This window comes from Suricata suricatta, chromosome 12, assembly GCF_006229205.1.
Source record: "Suricata suricatta isolate VVHF042 chromosome 12, meerkat_22Aug2017_6uvM2_HiC, whole genome shotgun sequence".
Lineage (NCBI taxonomy): Eukaryota > Metazoa > Chordata > Mammalia > Carnivora > Herpestidae > Suricata > Suricata suricatta.
This window is the reverse complement of record NC_043711.1, coordinates 106,034,729-106,049,813: the sequence shown is the minus strand read 5'-3', so window position 1 is coordinate 106,049,813 and position 15,085 is coordinate 106,034,729. Positions and strand designations below refer to the sequence as shown.

General features: G+C 61.8%; 3 protein-coding genes across 11 annotated transcripts in view; 1 reads left to right on the top strand and 2 right to left on the bottom strand.

Moving 5' to 3' along the window:
• The window catches only part of OPRL1 (opioid related nociceptin receptor 1), a 19,986-nt gene extending 19,396 nt beyond the window's left edge, over positions 1–590 (bottom strand). The window contains exon 1 of the mRNA XM_029919029.1: positions 357–590. The gene's annotated coding sequence lies outside the window, so the exon portion shown is untranslated. The remainder of the gene's footprint in view (positions 1–356) is intronic.
• On the top strand, positions 173–5,945 carry RGS19 (regulator of G protein signaling 19). Of its 8 annotated transcripts, none has more exons than XM_029919033.1 (6): positions 176–561; positions 2,904–3,017; positions 3,256–3,377; positions 4,675–4,749; positions 4,831–5,065; positions 5,158–5,945. In XM_029919033.1, the coding sequence occupies exons 1-6, from the start codon at positions 559–561 to the stop codon at positions 5,347–5,349; spliced, it is 741 nt and encodes a 246-aa protein (XP_029774893.1). In that variant the 5' UTR covers positions 176–558; the 3' UTR covers positions 5,350–5,945. The 8 variants fall into 8 exon arrangements, with proteins under 8 accessions (XP_029774894.1, XP_029774893.1, XP_029774896.1 ...); XM_029919036.1 differs by having other exon boundaries at positions 181–561; positions 3,004–3,088; positions 5,158–5,931; XM_029919037.1 differs by having other exon boundaries at positions 181–578; positions 3,004–3,088; positions 5,158–5,931.
• A 790-nt stretch (positions 5,946–6,735) lies between these two features.
• On the bottom strand, positions 6,736–15,077 carry TCEA2 (transcription elongation factor A2). Of its 2 annotated transcripts, none has more exons than XM_029919032.1 (10): positions 14,883–15,077; positions 11,828–11,890; positions 11,422–11,527; positions 10,280–10,370; positions 8,970–9,100; positions 8,631–8,687; positions 8,019–8,173; positions 7,803–7,946; positions 7,142–7,213; positions 6,736–6,952 (listed from the first exon to the last, which is right to left on the bottom strand). In XM_029919032.1, the coding sequence occupies exons 1-10, from the start codon at positions 14,952–14,954 to the stop codon at positions 6,944–6,946; spliced, it is 900 nt and encodes a 299-aa protein (XP_029774892.1). In that variant the 5' UTR covers positions 14,955–15,077; the 3' UTR covers positions 6,736–6,943. The 2 variants fall into 2 exon arrangements, with proteins under 2 accessions (XP_029774892.1, XP_029774891.1); XM_029919031.1 differs by having other exon boundaries at positions 7,803–7,949; positions 14,883–15,074.
• Between the last annotated feature and the right edge of the window lie 8 nt (positions 15,078–15,085).

Below are 15,085 nucleotides of genomic sequence, written 5' to 3'. Positions count from 1 at the left end.
GAGGACGGCGGCCCTGCCCCTCCCGGCCCGGGGCCCGGAGACCGTCCCGGGCAGGAGCTTCAGGACCCGGCACCCCGATCCGCACCCCACGGATTCCAGCCGCGGGGTCCACGTGGACCCTGGGCCGCGGCGGTACGGGAGCCAGTCCCCCGCGCGTGGGGGAGGGAGCGCTGCAACACGGTTCCCCTTTTTCTGCAGCTCAAAGCCTGGGGAAGTGATTGCTCAAAGGGGGGGGGAGGCCGGAAGAACCCAGGTTTCCGCGTCTCCCGCCCCCCCCCCAGCCTGTTGGGGAGGGGCCGAGGCGGGACACCCTGTCCGCCCCCACCCTTACCCCCTTGGATCTGGCAGCCACTCACCCTGCGAGGCGCAGGGGAGGCGCTGCGCCCCCCGCCCCAGCTGATCTGGGGCTCCCGGCGCCGGCCTCGTTCCAGAACGCCGCAGGAGTACCTCCTGCCGTCTGACTTGAGTCCCTGCTGCTGCAGTGCACGCCCCTTCGGCAGCCAGGGTGGGGCCCAGAGGGAACCTGGCCTCTCCCGCCCCCACCTCGCCTTTGGGTCGATGGTGAGTGGGGCGCCTTGGTGAGTTCCTTGAGGTAGGGGTGGGGGCGTCAGAGGCTGGAGGAAGGGGCCCCTTAAGAAGGAGACAAGCTAGCTCCACCAGGCCTGACTTTGCCAGCAGAGAAAGGAAGAGAGAGAGAGAGATGGGTCGCCCCCACCTCTGCAGTGGGGACAAGGGTCACCAGGCTTAGGACGACCTGGCCTGCCTTGGAGGAGCCAGGCAGGGGCTCCCGCGCCAACTGAATGGGGGTAGCATATAGGAAAGGTACTGAGTACCATCAGAAGCAGGGAATGGAGCCCCTTAGTCAACCCTCCTCCAAAAGTTATGGCATTTTTTTCTGGGATTGTCACATTTTCTTATTCTTTTTTTGGACTGGGCGGGCTCGGGGACGTTCTTTTTCCTTCTGTGGAGCAGAGTAGCAGCCGCTCCCAAGGGAGCCTCTCTGTCCCCAGAGGCCAGGCTTGCTGCCTGTCCAGCCCCTCCCATCTCAGACTTGGGGGCCAAAGCCTAAGGGGCTGGGAAATGCCAGCCAAATGCCAGGATGAGGGGCAAGAACCCTAGTTCAGGCCTTAGTTGACCTGGAGGCCAGCGGGGGGGCGGGGGGGGGCGCAGGGGAGGGGAGAACAGGTGGCCCCAGCCAGCACCAAGAGGGTGCAGGGAGCCAGGTCCAATCCTGCAACTAGGACAGAAGACATTGACCCCAAAGTCAGCCTCCAGCCTCAGAGCCCCCAGCACATGGTCTGCACCTTCAGACAGGGCCCCTCCTCCAACTCAGAGCTAAGGTTTCGGGTGCTAGGGAGTAGAGTGGGGACAGAGCCCTGCCCCCACCCATGGTGGGCAGGGGCACAGAGGAGGAAGAGCAGTTTTCTGCCTGGCTACTGGACCTCAGAAGTTGCCACACCCCTTCCCTTCCCTAGAAGCTTGACCCCTGAAGGAAAGGCAAGCTCTGGGGCTGCTCTTCCCCATCTGCTTGCCGGGAGTCTGTGGGACCCTATACTTCACTCCTAGTTTGGGGTCAGGGCAGGGCCTCTGCTTTCCCCCACCCTGGAGGAAAGGGAACCCTAAGTAGCGTGTAACTCAGGCACTGCCACCTCTGCATGCCACTCATAATGAGGTCCTGGCAGCTCTGCTCCCAGAGCTGCTTAGCCTGGTTCTGCCATGATGCCTGCCCTAGAGCATCCGCCTTCCCTCCCTGCCCTGGGAGACCCCAAGAGGCCAACATGGACCAAACAGGGATTAAAGGCCACAAGCTGAGAGATGGGGCCAGCAGGGAGGATGATAGTTAAATGAGAAAATAAAGTGAAAGCAAGTCACGAGGCTCCTGGCCACCAAGAGAGGGTGTGGGGGTGGAACTGATGACTTAGGAAGGCCCTTGTCAGCTGTGCAGGGGGGCACCCCAGGCCCTGGGGATCTTCACCTAGGCCAAGAAGGACACAGGCAGGTGCAGTGGTGGGAAGGCATTCAAGACTGCTCCAGGGGCACTGAATGGCCACCCTGGCATGGACTCTGGGATCTGTGGTTGGCCTCACCTGGGGTGAGGGTGGGGGAATCAGACTCCTAACCCTGACTTGAGGCGTCAGTGCCTCCCCTGTGAAACATGGGTGTGGACACTGAGATTGAGGCTGGCCCTCACCCCTTCCAGGGACCCCACATCTCTGACACCCCAGCCCACTGCTGCCCCCCCGTTCCCCTCCCCCACTGGCACACCAGGCCCAATTGGTTTCCACAGCCTTGTAGGGGAGAGGGAAGGAAGGCTGGGAAACCCTGGGTGGGGTACGGTGCCAGCTAGGGTTGGGGTGCTAGGGGCAGCACCCAGGACCAAGGAGCCACAGGTCCCCAGGAGGCTCATGGCCCTCCTCACCCATGCCTTGCTACAGTCCCACACCCTCAGAAAATCCCACCCCAGTCAAATCCTCTGTGCTGCAGACCTACTCAGCTGCACACAGGTTGGAATCCTCCAGGGCCACCGGCAAATCTGGACTTCTGGTGGGGAGCAACCCTCCTGCAGAAAACCCAGAACGGAGGATGCTGGGGGACAGGGTCTGAATGTCTGACCACCACCCTTATGCATTAACCCGGTAGCCCCAGACTCTTGGGGGCCCCAGCCCCCTTGGGAGGGGCCGGGAGCCGGAAACCAAGAAAGAGGAACCCAGACTTCCGGCTTCCCAGGGAGAGAACAGATGGGGGGTGTCCCGGAACCTTCTGTGGAGATCTCGTCTGGGGCCCCCTCCTCACTGACCCTGCCCCCGGTCCCAGCCCTGGTGTAGGCTGGGGCAGAGGTAGGAGCCTGAACAGAGTGGTCTGAAGTGGGCAGCAAGGGAGCAGAGCCCCCCTCCCCCACCCAGGGCTCCTGGAAGGAGGGAGAGACTCTCAGGACCCGTGCCAGGGGACAAGCGGAGACTGCGGTCTCAGGTTCTCAGGGAGAGCCTCCGCCTCTCTTCTCAGACTCTCAGGCTGTGGTGAGGGTCCGCGGAGCCCGGGCGACCTCCTCCACCCACCCATGCCCACCCCACATGAGACTGAGAAGCAGGTGCACCACCTCCGCCTCTGCCTCTGCCCCCTCGCTTGTGGGAACGGGGGCGGGGGAGACCCTTGAACACCTGGGAGGCAGGGAGGGCCACCACCGAGGGATGTCAGGGAGGAGGTGCGCGGGCCCTGGGTTCTGGCCTGGAGCTGAGGAAGCCCCCGTCTCACCAGCACGTAGGGCCAGAGGAGGCAGACCAGCCCCCCTCGATGTCCAGTCATGACGCGGCCCCCCCGGCTGCCCCCAGCCGCAACCCCTGCTGTTTGTGCTGGTGTTGCTGTTGCAGCTGTTCCTGGTACGTGGGGCCCGGGGGGGGGGGGGGGGAGGGGCTGAGCAAGGAGGGGCAGACATAGGGCCCCGGGTCCTACCCCTAGACCCTCAGATGGGTTCGGAGAGGTCCTGGAAGGCCCCCTCCACAGGACCTCTGTGGCCCACGACTCTCATAGAGGGGTTGTTGGCCCTGGTGACCAGTGCCAATGCTCAGACCCCTCTGTACGTGTGACTTTCGTGACTGGTGTGTGCCTGAGGGTGTGCCCGTGTGCCGGCGCACCTGGCCAGCCCACGTACCTGTGCGCTCATTTGTCCACTTACTCAGCACATGATTATTGAGGCCGATGTGACCCAGCCTAAGCTGGCCCTGGGGACCTACAGAAGAACAAGACAGAAGCAGAGCCCACAGACTGTTAGGTGGAGGGGCACTGAGCAGAGACCTGGCCCCGGGAATAAAAGGGACAAGCTTCCAGAGCAGCATGCCAGAGGGCGGCTGTGGGGACTTCAGGTGCTAACGGGATTCTCTAGGCACGTGGAGAAGCTGTTGGGCGTTTTCCCTCCTTGCAGAGGCCTGGCCCTATTCAGGCTTCCATCCCGTGGCTGTTGAGTGGCCAGCGCTGTGGACTCAAAGGGGCCATCTGCTGACCAGTGAGCAATCCCGGCCTGAGGCGAGGAAAGGGGTGGCCTGGGGACAGAGGTGGGAGGCCACTAAGAATGTCAGGATGCACTGACAATTGGGCTGTGGAGGTCGAGGGAGAGTTTGGGGTCTAGCAGGCAGGTGAAGGGAAGAGGGGAGGTCCATTAGACGTTTTAGAGGCCCTAGAGAGAGAAAGATCTGGCTGGAGGCATGGATATGGGAGCCAGCACTGACGCAGCGGCAAGTCAAGGGAGGGAAGGAGGTTCCCTGGGGGAGAATCAGCAGTCACTCTCACAGGCTGGAGCCTTCCTCCTGCATCAGCTGCGGTCTCTGGGAGAAAGGAGTGAGGGCTGAGGTTGGGCCAGGAAGGGAGGGGCACACCAGGAATCTGTGAAGTCCCAAAGGCTGCAAGACTGTAGAAGTCTTACCAACACCGGTGAAACTGCCTTGGCCCCAGAGGAGAGGCTGAAGGGGCCAAGGGCAGCGGGTGCAGACACTCCTTCCCTGGAGGGCGTGAGAGGAACGGACTCCAGGGCTGCCACCTGCAGGGGGTTTACACCTGGGCCGAGAGCACCCAGGCCACACGTTCCTGTGTATCACATGTATGTGTGTGTGTGCGCGCGCGCGAGCGCGCCAAAACCACGTGGGCCAAGGAGGCCAGCGCCACCTTTCCCTCTGCGGTTAGGAACGAAGAGCGGCGGCGAGCGTGGCGGGCCTCCCGGGAGAACAAGCTGCAGCCCCTCCCCAGCTGCGAGGCGTGGTAGGTGTGGCCAGCCATGCGCGCGCGTGTCCGGGGGGCGGGGGCGCGCACCTGACCTTGCCTGGCGGGGAATGCCCACAGCTCCACGCCGAGCCCGGAGGAGGTACGGAGCTGGGCGCAGTCGTTCGACAAGCTGATGCACAGCCCGGCTGGCCGGAGCGTGTTCCGGGAGTTCCTGCGCACCGAGTACAGCGAGGAGAACATGCTCTTCTGGCTGGCGTGTGAGGAGCTCAAGGCCGAGGCCAACCAACACGTGGTGGATGAGAAGGCCAGGCTCATCTATGAGGACTACGTGTCCATCTTGTCCCCCAAGGAGGTGCACTGCCTTGTGGACCAAGGGGGTGGGGTGGGGTGGGGTGGGGGTGGGGGCGCCTCCTGAGCCCCTGACGGTGGCATCCTGTCCCACAGGTGAGCCTGGACTCCCGAGTGCGGGAAGGCATCAACAAGAAGATGCAGGAGCCGTCGGCTCACACATTTGACGACGCGCAGCTGCAGATCTACACGCTCATGCACCGGGACTCCTACCCGCGCTTCCTCAGCTCCCCCACCTACCGTGCCCTGCTGCTCCAGGGGAGCTCCCAGTCCTCTAACGAGGCCTAGGCTGCCCACCGCAGCGGCACAGACATGGGACCCCCTGGTGGGCACAGACTCGGTTATCTGCACAAGTGTGTGTCCGCAGAGGTCCGGCGCACCAGCGGGCCGGCACCCCTGAGGGCACAGCCAGACAGGAGCCCCTCTCTACCCAGGGGACCTAGGACCCTGAGGTCCTGCTGAGAGGCAGGTGTGAGGGGCTGCCTGGTCTCAGGCTCCCCAAAAAGCTCCCAGGTGGGCTCCTACATGGGGAGAGGGAGACCTCCCAGGGGGTGTCGTGGACCCACTGCCTCACTTAGGCCTCCTCCCCCAAGCCACTGGGGACCTTGAGAAATGCCTCTGGTGGGCAGTAGAGCCTCTGTCTGCCTGGTTGTGTCGGGCGGAGATCCTCGAAATCAAGCTGTCTGCACCCAGATCAGACCCAGAACCTCAGAACTAGGCTCAAGGCAACAGGAGCCAGTTTCTTTTTTATATTTTCATTAATTTTAAACCTGGAAACATGTCCTTACTGTATTTTATCAAAAAATGAAAAAGATGTTTTCATATTTATCTCCATTCTTCTCCATCCAAAATAGGTTATTATTGAAGTTATTTTTAAAGCAAAAGTCTCTCCTTTCTTTCCACATTTGGGGGTGGGAGGAGAATAGAGAATGAATTGTCCCAAACCTAGAGCCGGGAGCAGCCAGCTCCAGAGGAGACGTGGCCCCCGTGGGCAGCTGTGCTCAGCCCTGCCCCGGTGAAGGTGCCACGCTCCCCCAGGCAAGGGCGACCCCCCCCCACAGCGTCTCACCAAAGCTAAGGTGGGACGCTGAAGGGGGTGGCCTCCCCTAGGCAAGTCATGTGCTTGCCAACGTACTCCCTGGATTTCTAGGAGGCAGAGCCATTCTAAACCACTGCAGGCCCAGGAAACTGAGACTCGGGCTCAGAGTCCGCCCGATACACTCCATCGCCTGAAGCAGTGAGGATCATAGATGGCTTGAGACCCAAGCTTAGCCTCCTGCCCATGAGCCCTGGGCCCTGACCTACAGTGGCTGGGGAGGTTCATGAGACCCTGGGTCCTCTGTGTACCTAAGGCCCCCTCCCACCTGCACACGCACATGCTGTGCGACCCCGCACCTGCCCCTCCTCCACAGGCACGCACAGGCACAGTCTGTCCCCAGGCTGGAATCTGGGCCCCTCCTGGAATCACCAGGCCCCTCCAGAGGAAGGCCAGCAGGCTTTTCCCTCCATCTCTGTTCCACTAGGGCCAAACCTAAGTGTCACCTGATCCCAAGGAGGAGGGCTGTCCCCAGTGGGGGCAGGGAGGAGGGGAGGCCAGACATGAGGGTGGGGGACCCAGCTCACAGCCCAAGACTGTGCATGGCCCACCAGAACTAAGGGCCAGGAGCAACACCATGGCAAAAAGAAACATTTAATACTTGGTGGGGGAAGGGAAAAAAGGTGTACTGCAGGCGGCGGGGGCAGAGGCAGTACACAGCCCTCTGAGCAAGTTCAGGGAGGCACAGGTCAGGTCTCCAGAAGCTATGTCTGTCAACAGAGGACGCAGGGAAGGCGGTGGCCAGCACTGGGCACAGCCCAAGGCTTCAGAAGTGTCAGCGAGGGCTCAGCAGAACTGCAGCAGATGGGAGAGGAGTGAGCCACACGGCCCCCGCAACCCCCGCAGGGCAAGGGTCAGGGCTGAGGTCTCCACCCACCTTCTCTGAAGTCCCAGGAGGCTGGCTGGGCGCTGTCCCCCACTTCACACCACACAGACCCCACACAGGCTGGGACACCCGCATCCAGAGACGGCTCACCCACCTACCTTCCAGCGGTTTCCACACTCATTGCAGACAACGAAGGTGGTCATGGGCTCATCAGAGCTGCGCGTCTGCACCTGTGAGGGGGGATTCCCCCAACCCCAGGGTCTCAGTCACTTGAAGCAGGAGGCCCCAAGAAGCAAGTCTTCCCTTAAGTGACAACTTGGGGAGGCTACCCATATCCTCAGGTAGTGCCAGTGTGGTAGCCCCGACTCCTGTGGGTGACCTATGCTGAGGCTGCCCTGGCGACCCCAACCCTTCTCCCCTTACCAGGGACTCCTGACATGTCCCGAGGTCCACATCAGTGTCAGCCTCTGGGCACAGTCCTGTGGCCACTGCCAGGCAGCATACCACACCCACCCTCTTGCCAGTCACAACATTCTGAGGAGCCCTCCACCCCATCCTGAGGCCAGGCCCCCCAACTTTATTGCCCCAAGCAAACCACTACCTGAGATAGGGGTGCCGGCAAGGGAGGAGGTCCCAAAGGTGACTCTCACTCGCTGGACCAGTCACTGCACACTCACGATGCAGGTGTCCAGGCCCAAGTGGGGCCCCTGCCCCAGAGAACTGGGGGCAAGTGTGGGCTCCGAGCAGGGTGAGGCGGGCACCCCTCTGTTGTGCCCTCAGCTCCCCGGGGCCCCGGGAGGACGGCTAGCCACAGCTCACCTGCGTGTAAGTACAGTTCTTCTTCCTGCACTTCCCACAGGTGAAGAGGTCTGTCTGCGTGCCCCCCGTGCGGGCCATCTGGTGCTCTCGGATGGCCTCCTTGGTCATTGCCTTCCGGATCTCCTTCAGCTCATCGCTGGCCATCTCCTGGGCAGGAGCCATGTACTTACCCACTGCTCACAGCAGCGGCCCCTGCGCCGCTCCCACAGGACTCACCTCTGACGTCATCACGGCAATCTGCTGGGGTGTTATGGCGCCGCACAGCACATTCCGCCGCAGCTCGGGGTTCTTAGCGTCCTTGAGGTTGGAGATGCGGCTCCGCACGCGGTTTTTATACTTCATGTCCGTGTTCCCCACGTCCCGGAAGATACGTGCAGGTGTTTAAGGACCTATCCAGAGGCCAATGTTGCTGCCATCCACCCGCCCCATGGGACCAGCTGAGGTAGGCCAGTGAGGGCCTCCTCGTGGGGGCCATGTCAGGGTGGGGCTGGGAGGGGAAAGGGAGCCCAGCAACTCAGTGCCCACCCATACCTGGCAGTGAGTGGAAGGGCATCTGGGTGGGGCCGCCACGAGACCCACCCATGTCTAAGGCCCAGCTCCAAGTTCAAAGCCCCAGTTGACACCTCCCACCACCACCACCCCCAGGAGGCAGAATCCATCCCTCAGCAGATTTGGGGAGGGCTCTCCTGGTCAAGAGGGGTGAGCCCCCGCAACTGACCAACTGCCTGGTGAGGGCACCAGGGTGGTGCCCCCAGGGAAAGCGGGGGCCAGCCGGCCTCACAACTGGGCCAGAAAGCCCCAGATCCCAAACCCCTGCACAAAGGATATATTCCTCAATCTGGGCCGACAGGCCTTCGCAGTCTGCACCAACGGCCATATGATCATCTGCAAGAAGCAGCCCTGATCATAGCCGCCCCTCTGGCTCCACGCCCCCACACACCTGCCCAGGACCTGAAGCTCAGGATCCGGGTGCTCTAGTGACCCCAGAGACCCCCTGCCCCCCACCTGGGGTCAGCTGCCACAGGCTAGGGGAGACCACTGTCCCTGAGGATCCTCTAAACTCAGGCCTCTGTGGGCAGGCAGAGTCCAGGCCACCACGGGAGTCCAGGTGCATGTTAGGAGCCAAGACCCCCAGGCAGGCTGTGCAGCCCCTGCCGGGGCACTCACGGTCTGTCTGCAGGGCGGCGGCCAGCAGCTCACGACACTTGTTGCGCACGGCATCACAGGTGACCGGCACCGGGGGAAATGTGGTGATCCTTGGGGCCGACGGCATCCTGGGCAGTTCTGGCCTCTTGCGGCTAGAGAAAGACAGGCCCGCTCGGGCCACGTATATCCCCATGACACACAGGTCCCTGCCAGGAGAGCCAGCCACACGGCCATGATCCCTCAAATCCCACCTGTTCCACCTTGACAGCAGCCCGTGGTCCTGCCCACCTGCAGTTCAGCCCCACATGCCCAAGGGGTCTGCCCAGTTGGTTGGAGGCGGTAGAGCCCACAGGGTGGGGCGTACTCCCCCAGTGAGGGCACAACTGGGGCCACATCACCTGTACGGGTCTCCACCCCCCGGGAGGCCAGACACAGGGCCATGCTGCTCAAGACCAGCTGCCATTTCAGGGAGAGGCAGATGGCACTGGTGGCTGCCCGAGACCACAGGTACCCAGCACAGATGCCCCTCGGAGCACTGGGCACTCCCTAAGAGCTACCTGATGACCAGGTTGTATCCACTGAACCTTCACCTCACACCCCTGCGTCTTGTGACCCTGTGAGCCCCAAGTCAAGTCAGTGGGAGCAGGGGCCCCCTGAAGGAAAACCAACACATGCAGGAGCGGTAGATGAGCCCATAAGCCCTGTACAACTACGCTGTAAATCCAGAGCTCAGGCCTTCCTGGCCCCCAGCCACTTCTGCCCAGTGGGGTCAAAGGCAAAACAGCCTTCTGGCCACAGCCCACCCCCAGAGAACCCCCAGTCTCCATGACTGCACTCTCTGGGGTGGCAGCAGTGAGGCCTCAGTGCCCCCAGAACTCACATCATGCTGTAGCCTGGGGCACCCAAGGGAAAAAAGAGTCCAGAAGCAGAGTGACACCAGACTAAGGGGGGGTCAGCCAAGGCTGGCCAGTGAGACCCAGACCCAGGACACAGATGTGCAGCTGGGGGCGGGGGGTGGCAGCAGAGGCTGCCACAGGCCTGTTCAGGGCGTGTAGCAGCTCCGTGCAGCCAGGTGGCCACAGCTCACCTCTCAGATGGCTGGGGCTAGAAAGAGAGCGTCCAGAGGAGCTTTGGAAGAGAAGCGTGCAGCAAGAGGCCAACCAGGCCAGGCTCGGCTCCCTGGGGACAGTCCCTTCCAAGGAACTGGAAGGGTTTGATGCCTTCGTATGACCTCAGCAGACCCAGGGCACAGGGAAGTCAGCACCCTTGTCTGCCGAGTGAGGGGCACCCACAGGGCAGGAGGGTGTGCGCCTGTCTTCCAGATGCGCTACCTGAGATCCTGGGCCTCGGGGGCCTCCTTCGAGGACGATGTGGGCAGAGGCCCGCCCCTCCTCTGCTCCCTGGCTTTGGCATCTGAAGCATCTGCAGGTGCCAGGAAAGGGAGAGGCTGGCTCGGGAGAGGCAGAGCCAGAGGGCAGGTCCAGGCCAAGGAAGCAAGCAGATCACCACCACGGCACAGCCTTAGCCAGACCACCAGCCCTAGGCCACCAACCCTAACCCCACCAGGGCCTCTAGCTGCTGAGCCTTCCACAACTGGGGCCCTCTGTCTTCCTCCCTCAGAAGGTCCCAGACAGTCCCCACCCTCCTTTCTGACCCATCCCCCTCAAGCAGGCCACCTATAAGGCTTCTCTGGGGTCTACCCACTGCCATTCCTGGAAGAAAGGACTGCCATCTGCCCAAAGTATGGAGCATGGAGGCCCCTGACTGACAGCCCCCACAAATGAGGCATGATGAGGCATGGTCATTCCTCAATTGGGCCTTGGAGGCCACAGTGAACCACCGCCCACTGAGCACATCCCCCACAAGGCTCCTGAAACCCTAGCCTGTGCTGGAGACCAGCCCACAGGATAAGGTGCACCCCCCCACACCACCAGAATAAACACACTTGTCAAACATGTGGGCTGATGGCCATGCAGAAGTAGAGAGAGACCCAGGACACAAAGCTCTATTTCACAAGGGTTTGGATAGAACCCGGGAGAGGCTGGAAAGGCAGGGGTGGAGGAAGGGGCCTCAGGGTCCCTAAGTCGGCATCTCTGCAACCCCCAATCATCCTATCCTCCGAGTGGCTGTGCCCCTCCCCGCCTTCTCCCCTCTCCCTCTCCCCCCACATCACCCCCTGCTCCTTGCCCTGACACCTCTCTCGATGTGACCTCCCCACCTGTGCCAGGTCCCTCTAGGGCCCTCCAGCCACTCTCAATGCAGTCCTGCTCCTCCCTTGACCTTTTTCTTCTCCTTGCCCTACATGGAACCCCTCTTCTCCCAGCCCCAAGACTTCCTGGACCCATTCTGTCACATCCCCACTCCCAGATGGCCCTGGCTCAGGGACAGCACTGCCAGCACCCTACACAGTGCTGACCAGTGCTTCTCAGGGTCCCCCCTTGCCCCGGCTCCCAGCTTGCTGCCTGACCCGCACCCAGGAGCTTCTTCCAGGACTTGATGAGCGACTTGGCCAGTGCGATGACCTCCTCATCGGAGCTCTGCTTCCGCAGGGCGTTGACAGACATGCCGACGCGCGTAGACTGTAAGGCAAGCAGCCTTCTCACAGACCCTCCTCGGCTCCCACAGGGCAGGGGTTGGGACCAGCTTGTGAGGTGGACACCCTTTCCGAGAGCTACTGTCCCATGTGGAACCCAAGAACCTCGACAAGAAACAGGATGGGTTATCCTTGAGTGCCCCTTTGTCTTCCTGAGCAATAGACAAAGGCAGGGATGGGCTCTTCCAGGACAGACACTTGTGCCAACCAAGGCCCAGGGCAGGGGCTAGGAAGCCCTGCTAGGTGCCCAGGAGCTGTCCTGGGCAGGAGGCACGCAGGGCCCTACCTGCAGCAGGTGCAGCGTGATGGGCATGGCCTTCAGCTCCCGCAGCAGGTCCATGGCTCCCTCCTGGAAGGAGAAGGGGGACCTTCATAAATGACTTCAAGGTCTTGGTGGACGATCCCACCTCCTCCTACATATGAGGGGGGGGCACAAAGAGTGACAATTTGGAGACCCACCTGCGGTTAGATGCCCAGGCAGGAGGAGGAGGAGAAGGGTCTTTGCAAACTCAATCCCAGCACTTTGGGTCACTGACCAAACCATGGCCACAGAAAGCACCTTCAAGGACTGCAGCCCCTCTCCAGCAGCAGTGCCACCCCCAGGTGACAGTGTGGGGCCCCAGGGGTACTCACTCCCCTGTCCAGCCTCAGGTCCCTTGCCCAGGTGGACTGGGCAGCTCTCCCTGAGGTGGCCCACCTACCTGCTCAGAGGGGTCAACCCAAGCAAGGTCAGAGTCCCCTGCTGAGGCCAAACCCTCGACTCTCATCACACCCACCCCATACCCAGGTTCAAGTCCCATGGCCTCACCCTTCATCAATCCCTCCAGGCCTTGCCTGAACCCTCAGGCCAGCTGCCTTGCCCACCTTATCTCCTCCCACCCTAGAGCTTTGTTTCTTCAAAGCCCTCTCCCACACCAATGCCAGGCACAAATGGGCCTCTCTCCACTCCAGGCTCAGCTTAACGTTCCCCAAGTGTGCCGAGTTGCTTGCTCCAGGACCTTTGCACCTCCTGCCCCCACTGCCACGGAAATACCTCCCAAATACCTACAGGTTTGTGTTCTCCCTCCTTCCGTTTGTTCAGATGACACCTTCTTGGCAAGACCTCTCCTACTGAAAACCGAAACCACAACCCACGCCAACACCCCCATCCTGCGCCCCGCTTTCCTATCTTCCACAGACGCTTCACTTTTTCACACACTGGTGTTTTAATGAGTGAGTCTCTTCCTTGACATGGAGACAGAAGTAACCTGCCCAGACACCCAAGGTTGCCAGAGCCTCAGGTCTTGCAGCACAGGCCGTAGGAAGGGCTGGGCCTGCTCCTAGCCACCCCCAGCCCCCACCCCACCCACCCTCTGCTCTGCAGCCCCCTCCACATCATCCCCAGCATACTCTGCCCCTCAGGCTGTGCAGAGTCCAGCCTTGAGGTGAGCTCCTCAGGGAAGAAAGATGGCTGTCAGAGCCAAGGACGCAGTGCTGCTCACTGAACATTTTCCCTGAGACACAGCCTTGGGCGGTGTACAGTTTTTTTGTGGGCTCCAGACCAGAGGCATAAACACAATTCCTGACCTCCCAGTCATGGCCCCCAAATCCCCAAAGGGGCCTCATAGGCACCAGAGCCTCTGCTAGCTCACTGCCCACGCCACAGCACCCCCAAACCACTTAGGTGCCTTCCCAGTCCAGAGGGTGGTCGACTCCCCCTCCTCAATCTGCCCTGGAGCTTCTATTTGTGCTGTGGCTATGCTTCCCACCTGGATACACCCTCCCTCCAGCCCTCGTGGGTTTGATGACCCATCTCTGTCCCTGCCTGAGGGGTGTTGTCTCCTTCAAGAGAGGAAGCAGCTTCTTTCTCTGGTCCTCTCTGGACACAACTAAAGATTGTTCCCACACCCTTGCTCTGTGCTGCCCACGGCCTCCCAGGGGTATAAACACAATGTGTGTGTGTGTGTGTGTGGAGGGATGTTGTTTGCTGAATGGATGAATGACTGGGAGCCAGCCACCTCTCTGGCCCCAGTGTAGACTAGACTTCTGTCCAGAACCTGGTCAACAGGGGCCCAGGACAAGCCTGTTTAATCCAAAAAGCCACCCAAAGCACCAGGGCAGGTGGACAGCCCCGCAGTGGTTGCATAGGCATCTCTCAGGCCTGGCCCATGACTGCACCTCCCCACCCCCTACCTAGCGGCTCACAGTCTGCAGGGGGGAACAAGTTGTGTTTATTGAGCCTCTCAGGAAGCCAGCCCGGACCCCTCCTAACATCCTAAAAGCAGGCGCCACCCACTAAGGGTGCTTCCATGTGAGGGTGCGCAGGTTGCCAAAATCTCAAAGCTAAAGAGGGGCTGAAATAGGAACCCCATCTACCTGCTTCCCGTTGGAGACCATGGCACAGACTCCTACAAAGGCTCACTGGGCCACAGGACAACAGAGGCCGGGCAGCATAGTGAGCATAGCTGGCCGGGGGCTCTAGCGCCAAAGCTCCCAGGCCAGGCTCACCAGACCTCCCAACGGTCTTAAGCAAGGGTCTCTACATATCCACCCATTCCCCAGTTGCTGCTGACTGAGTCCTGGCTAAGGAAGGGAAAGAATTTATTAGGGAAACCTGGTTCTTGTAGGGCAGGGACAGATACTGGGGGGTGGGGGGGAAGGAGACCACCCCACCAGGGAAGGCCTCTGGCCTGCTGTGAAGGGGGATGAGGGCCCCAATCCCAGGCCAAACAGAGGTAAGGGAAGCGCTGTAGCTTCAGGAGACAAGGGGGTCCAATCTCACTCCAAACTCTCGCAGGCTGAAAAAGGATGTGAGAAACCTACGGTGGGACAGAGGGCTCTGAGTCGGGATTGGGGGGCCTGTGGAGAGTCCTGGGGGTGAGGGAGAAACTGAGGATGCCCAGGCTGAGGAGGAAGGCAAGGGGGGCGGGACAGCCATTAAGAAGGGTCTGAACTGGCTGGGGAGTCCGAAAGGCCTGAGGGGCGGGACTGAGGAATTCTTCCGCTGGCCGGGCTCCGGTAGGGGTAGGGTGGGGTGGGGGAGTCCGGAGTTAGGGGCGTGAGGAGACGGATCTCAGGTCTGCGGGATCTCAGCCTGGTAGCCGGGGTCTGAGTCCAGAGAGGGCGGCTCCAGGGACAAGGTCCAGGCCCGAGTGCGGCCTCTGCCGTGGGTGCGGGAGTGAAGGGCAGGGCTAGCCCAGGGCAGGGGTTTCGGCCACCGACGGGGGTCTCCCCGCGCCCCGGTAGTCTCTGCTGGGGCGGGGTCTCGTCCTGCCCCTCGGGTGGTCTCCCCGACCCTGAAGGGGGCTCGGCAGGCTCGGCGGGGCGGGGGTCCCGGGGTCCTGGCGGCCCGCGCCCCTCACCGCACTCTTCTTGGTCACCATCTTGTCCAGCCTCCGGGCGATCCGCGCAATCTCCTCTTCTTTGCCCATCATCGATACGGGGGCAGTGCCCCCAGCGCCCCTCGCGCCAGCCTCAGCCTCCGGGCCCGGACCCCTGCCCCGGCCGCCGCCGCCTCCCGCACCCGTCGCAGCCGACGCAGCCCTGCCGCGGGCGGGAGACCCTC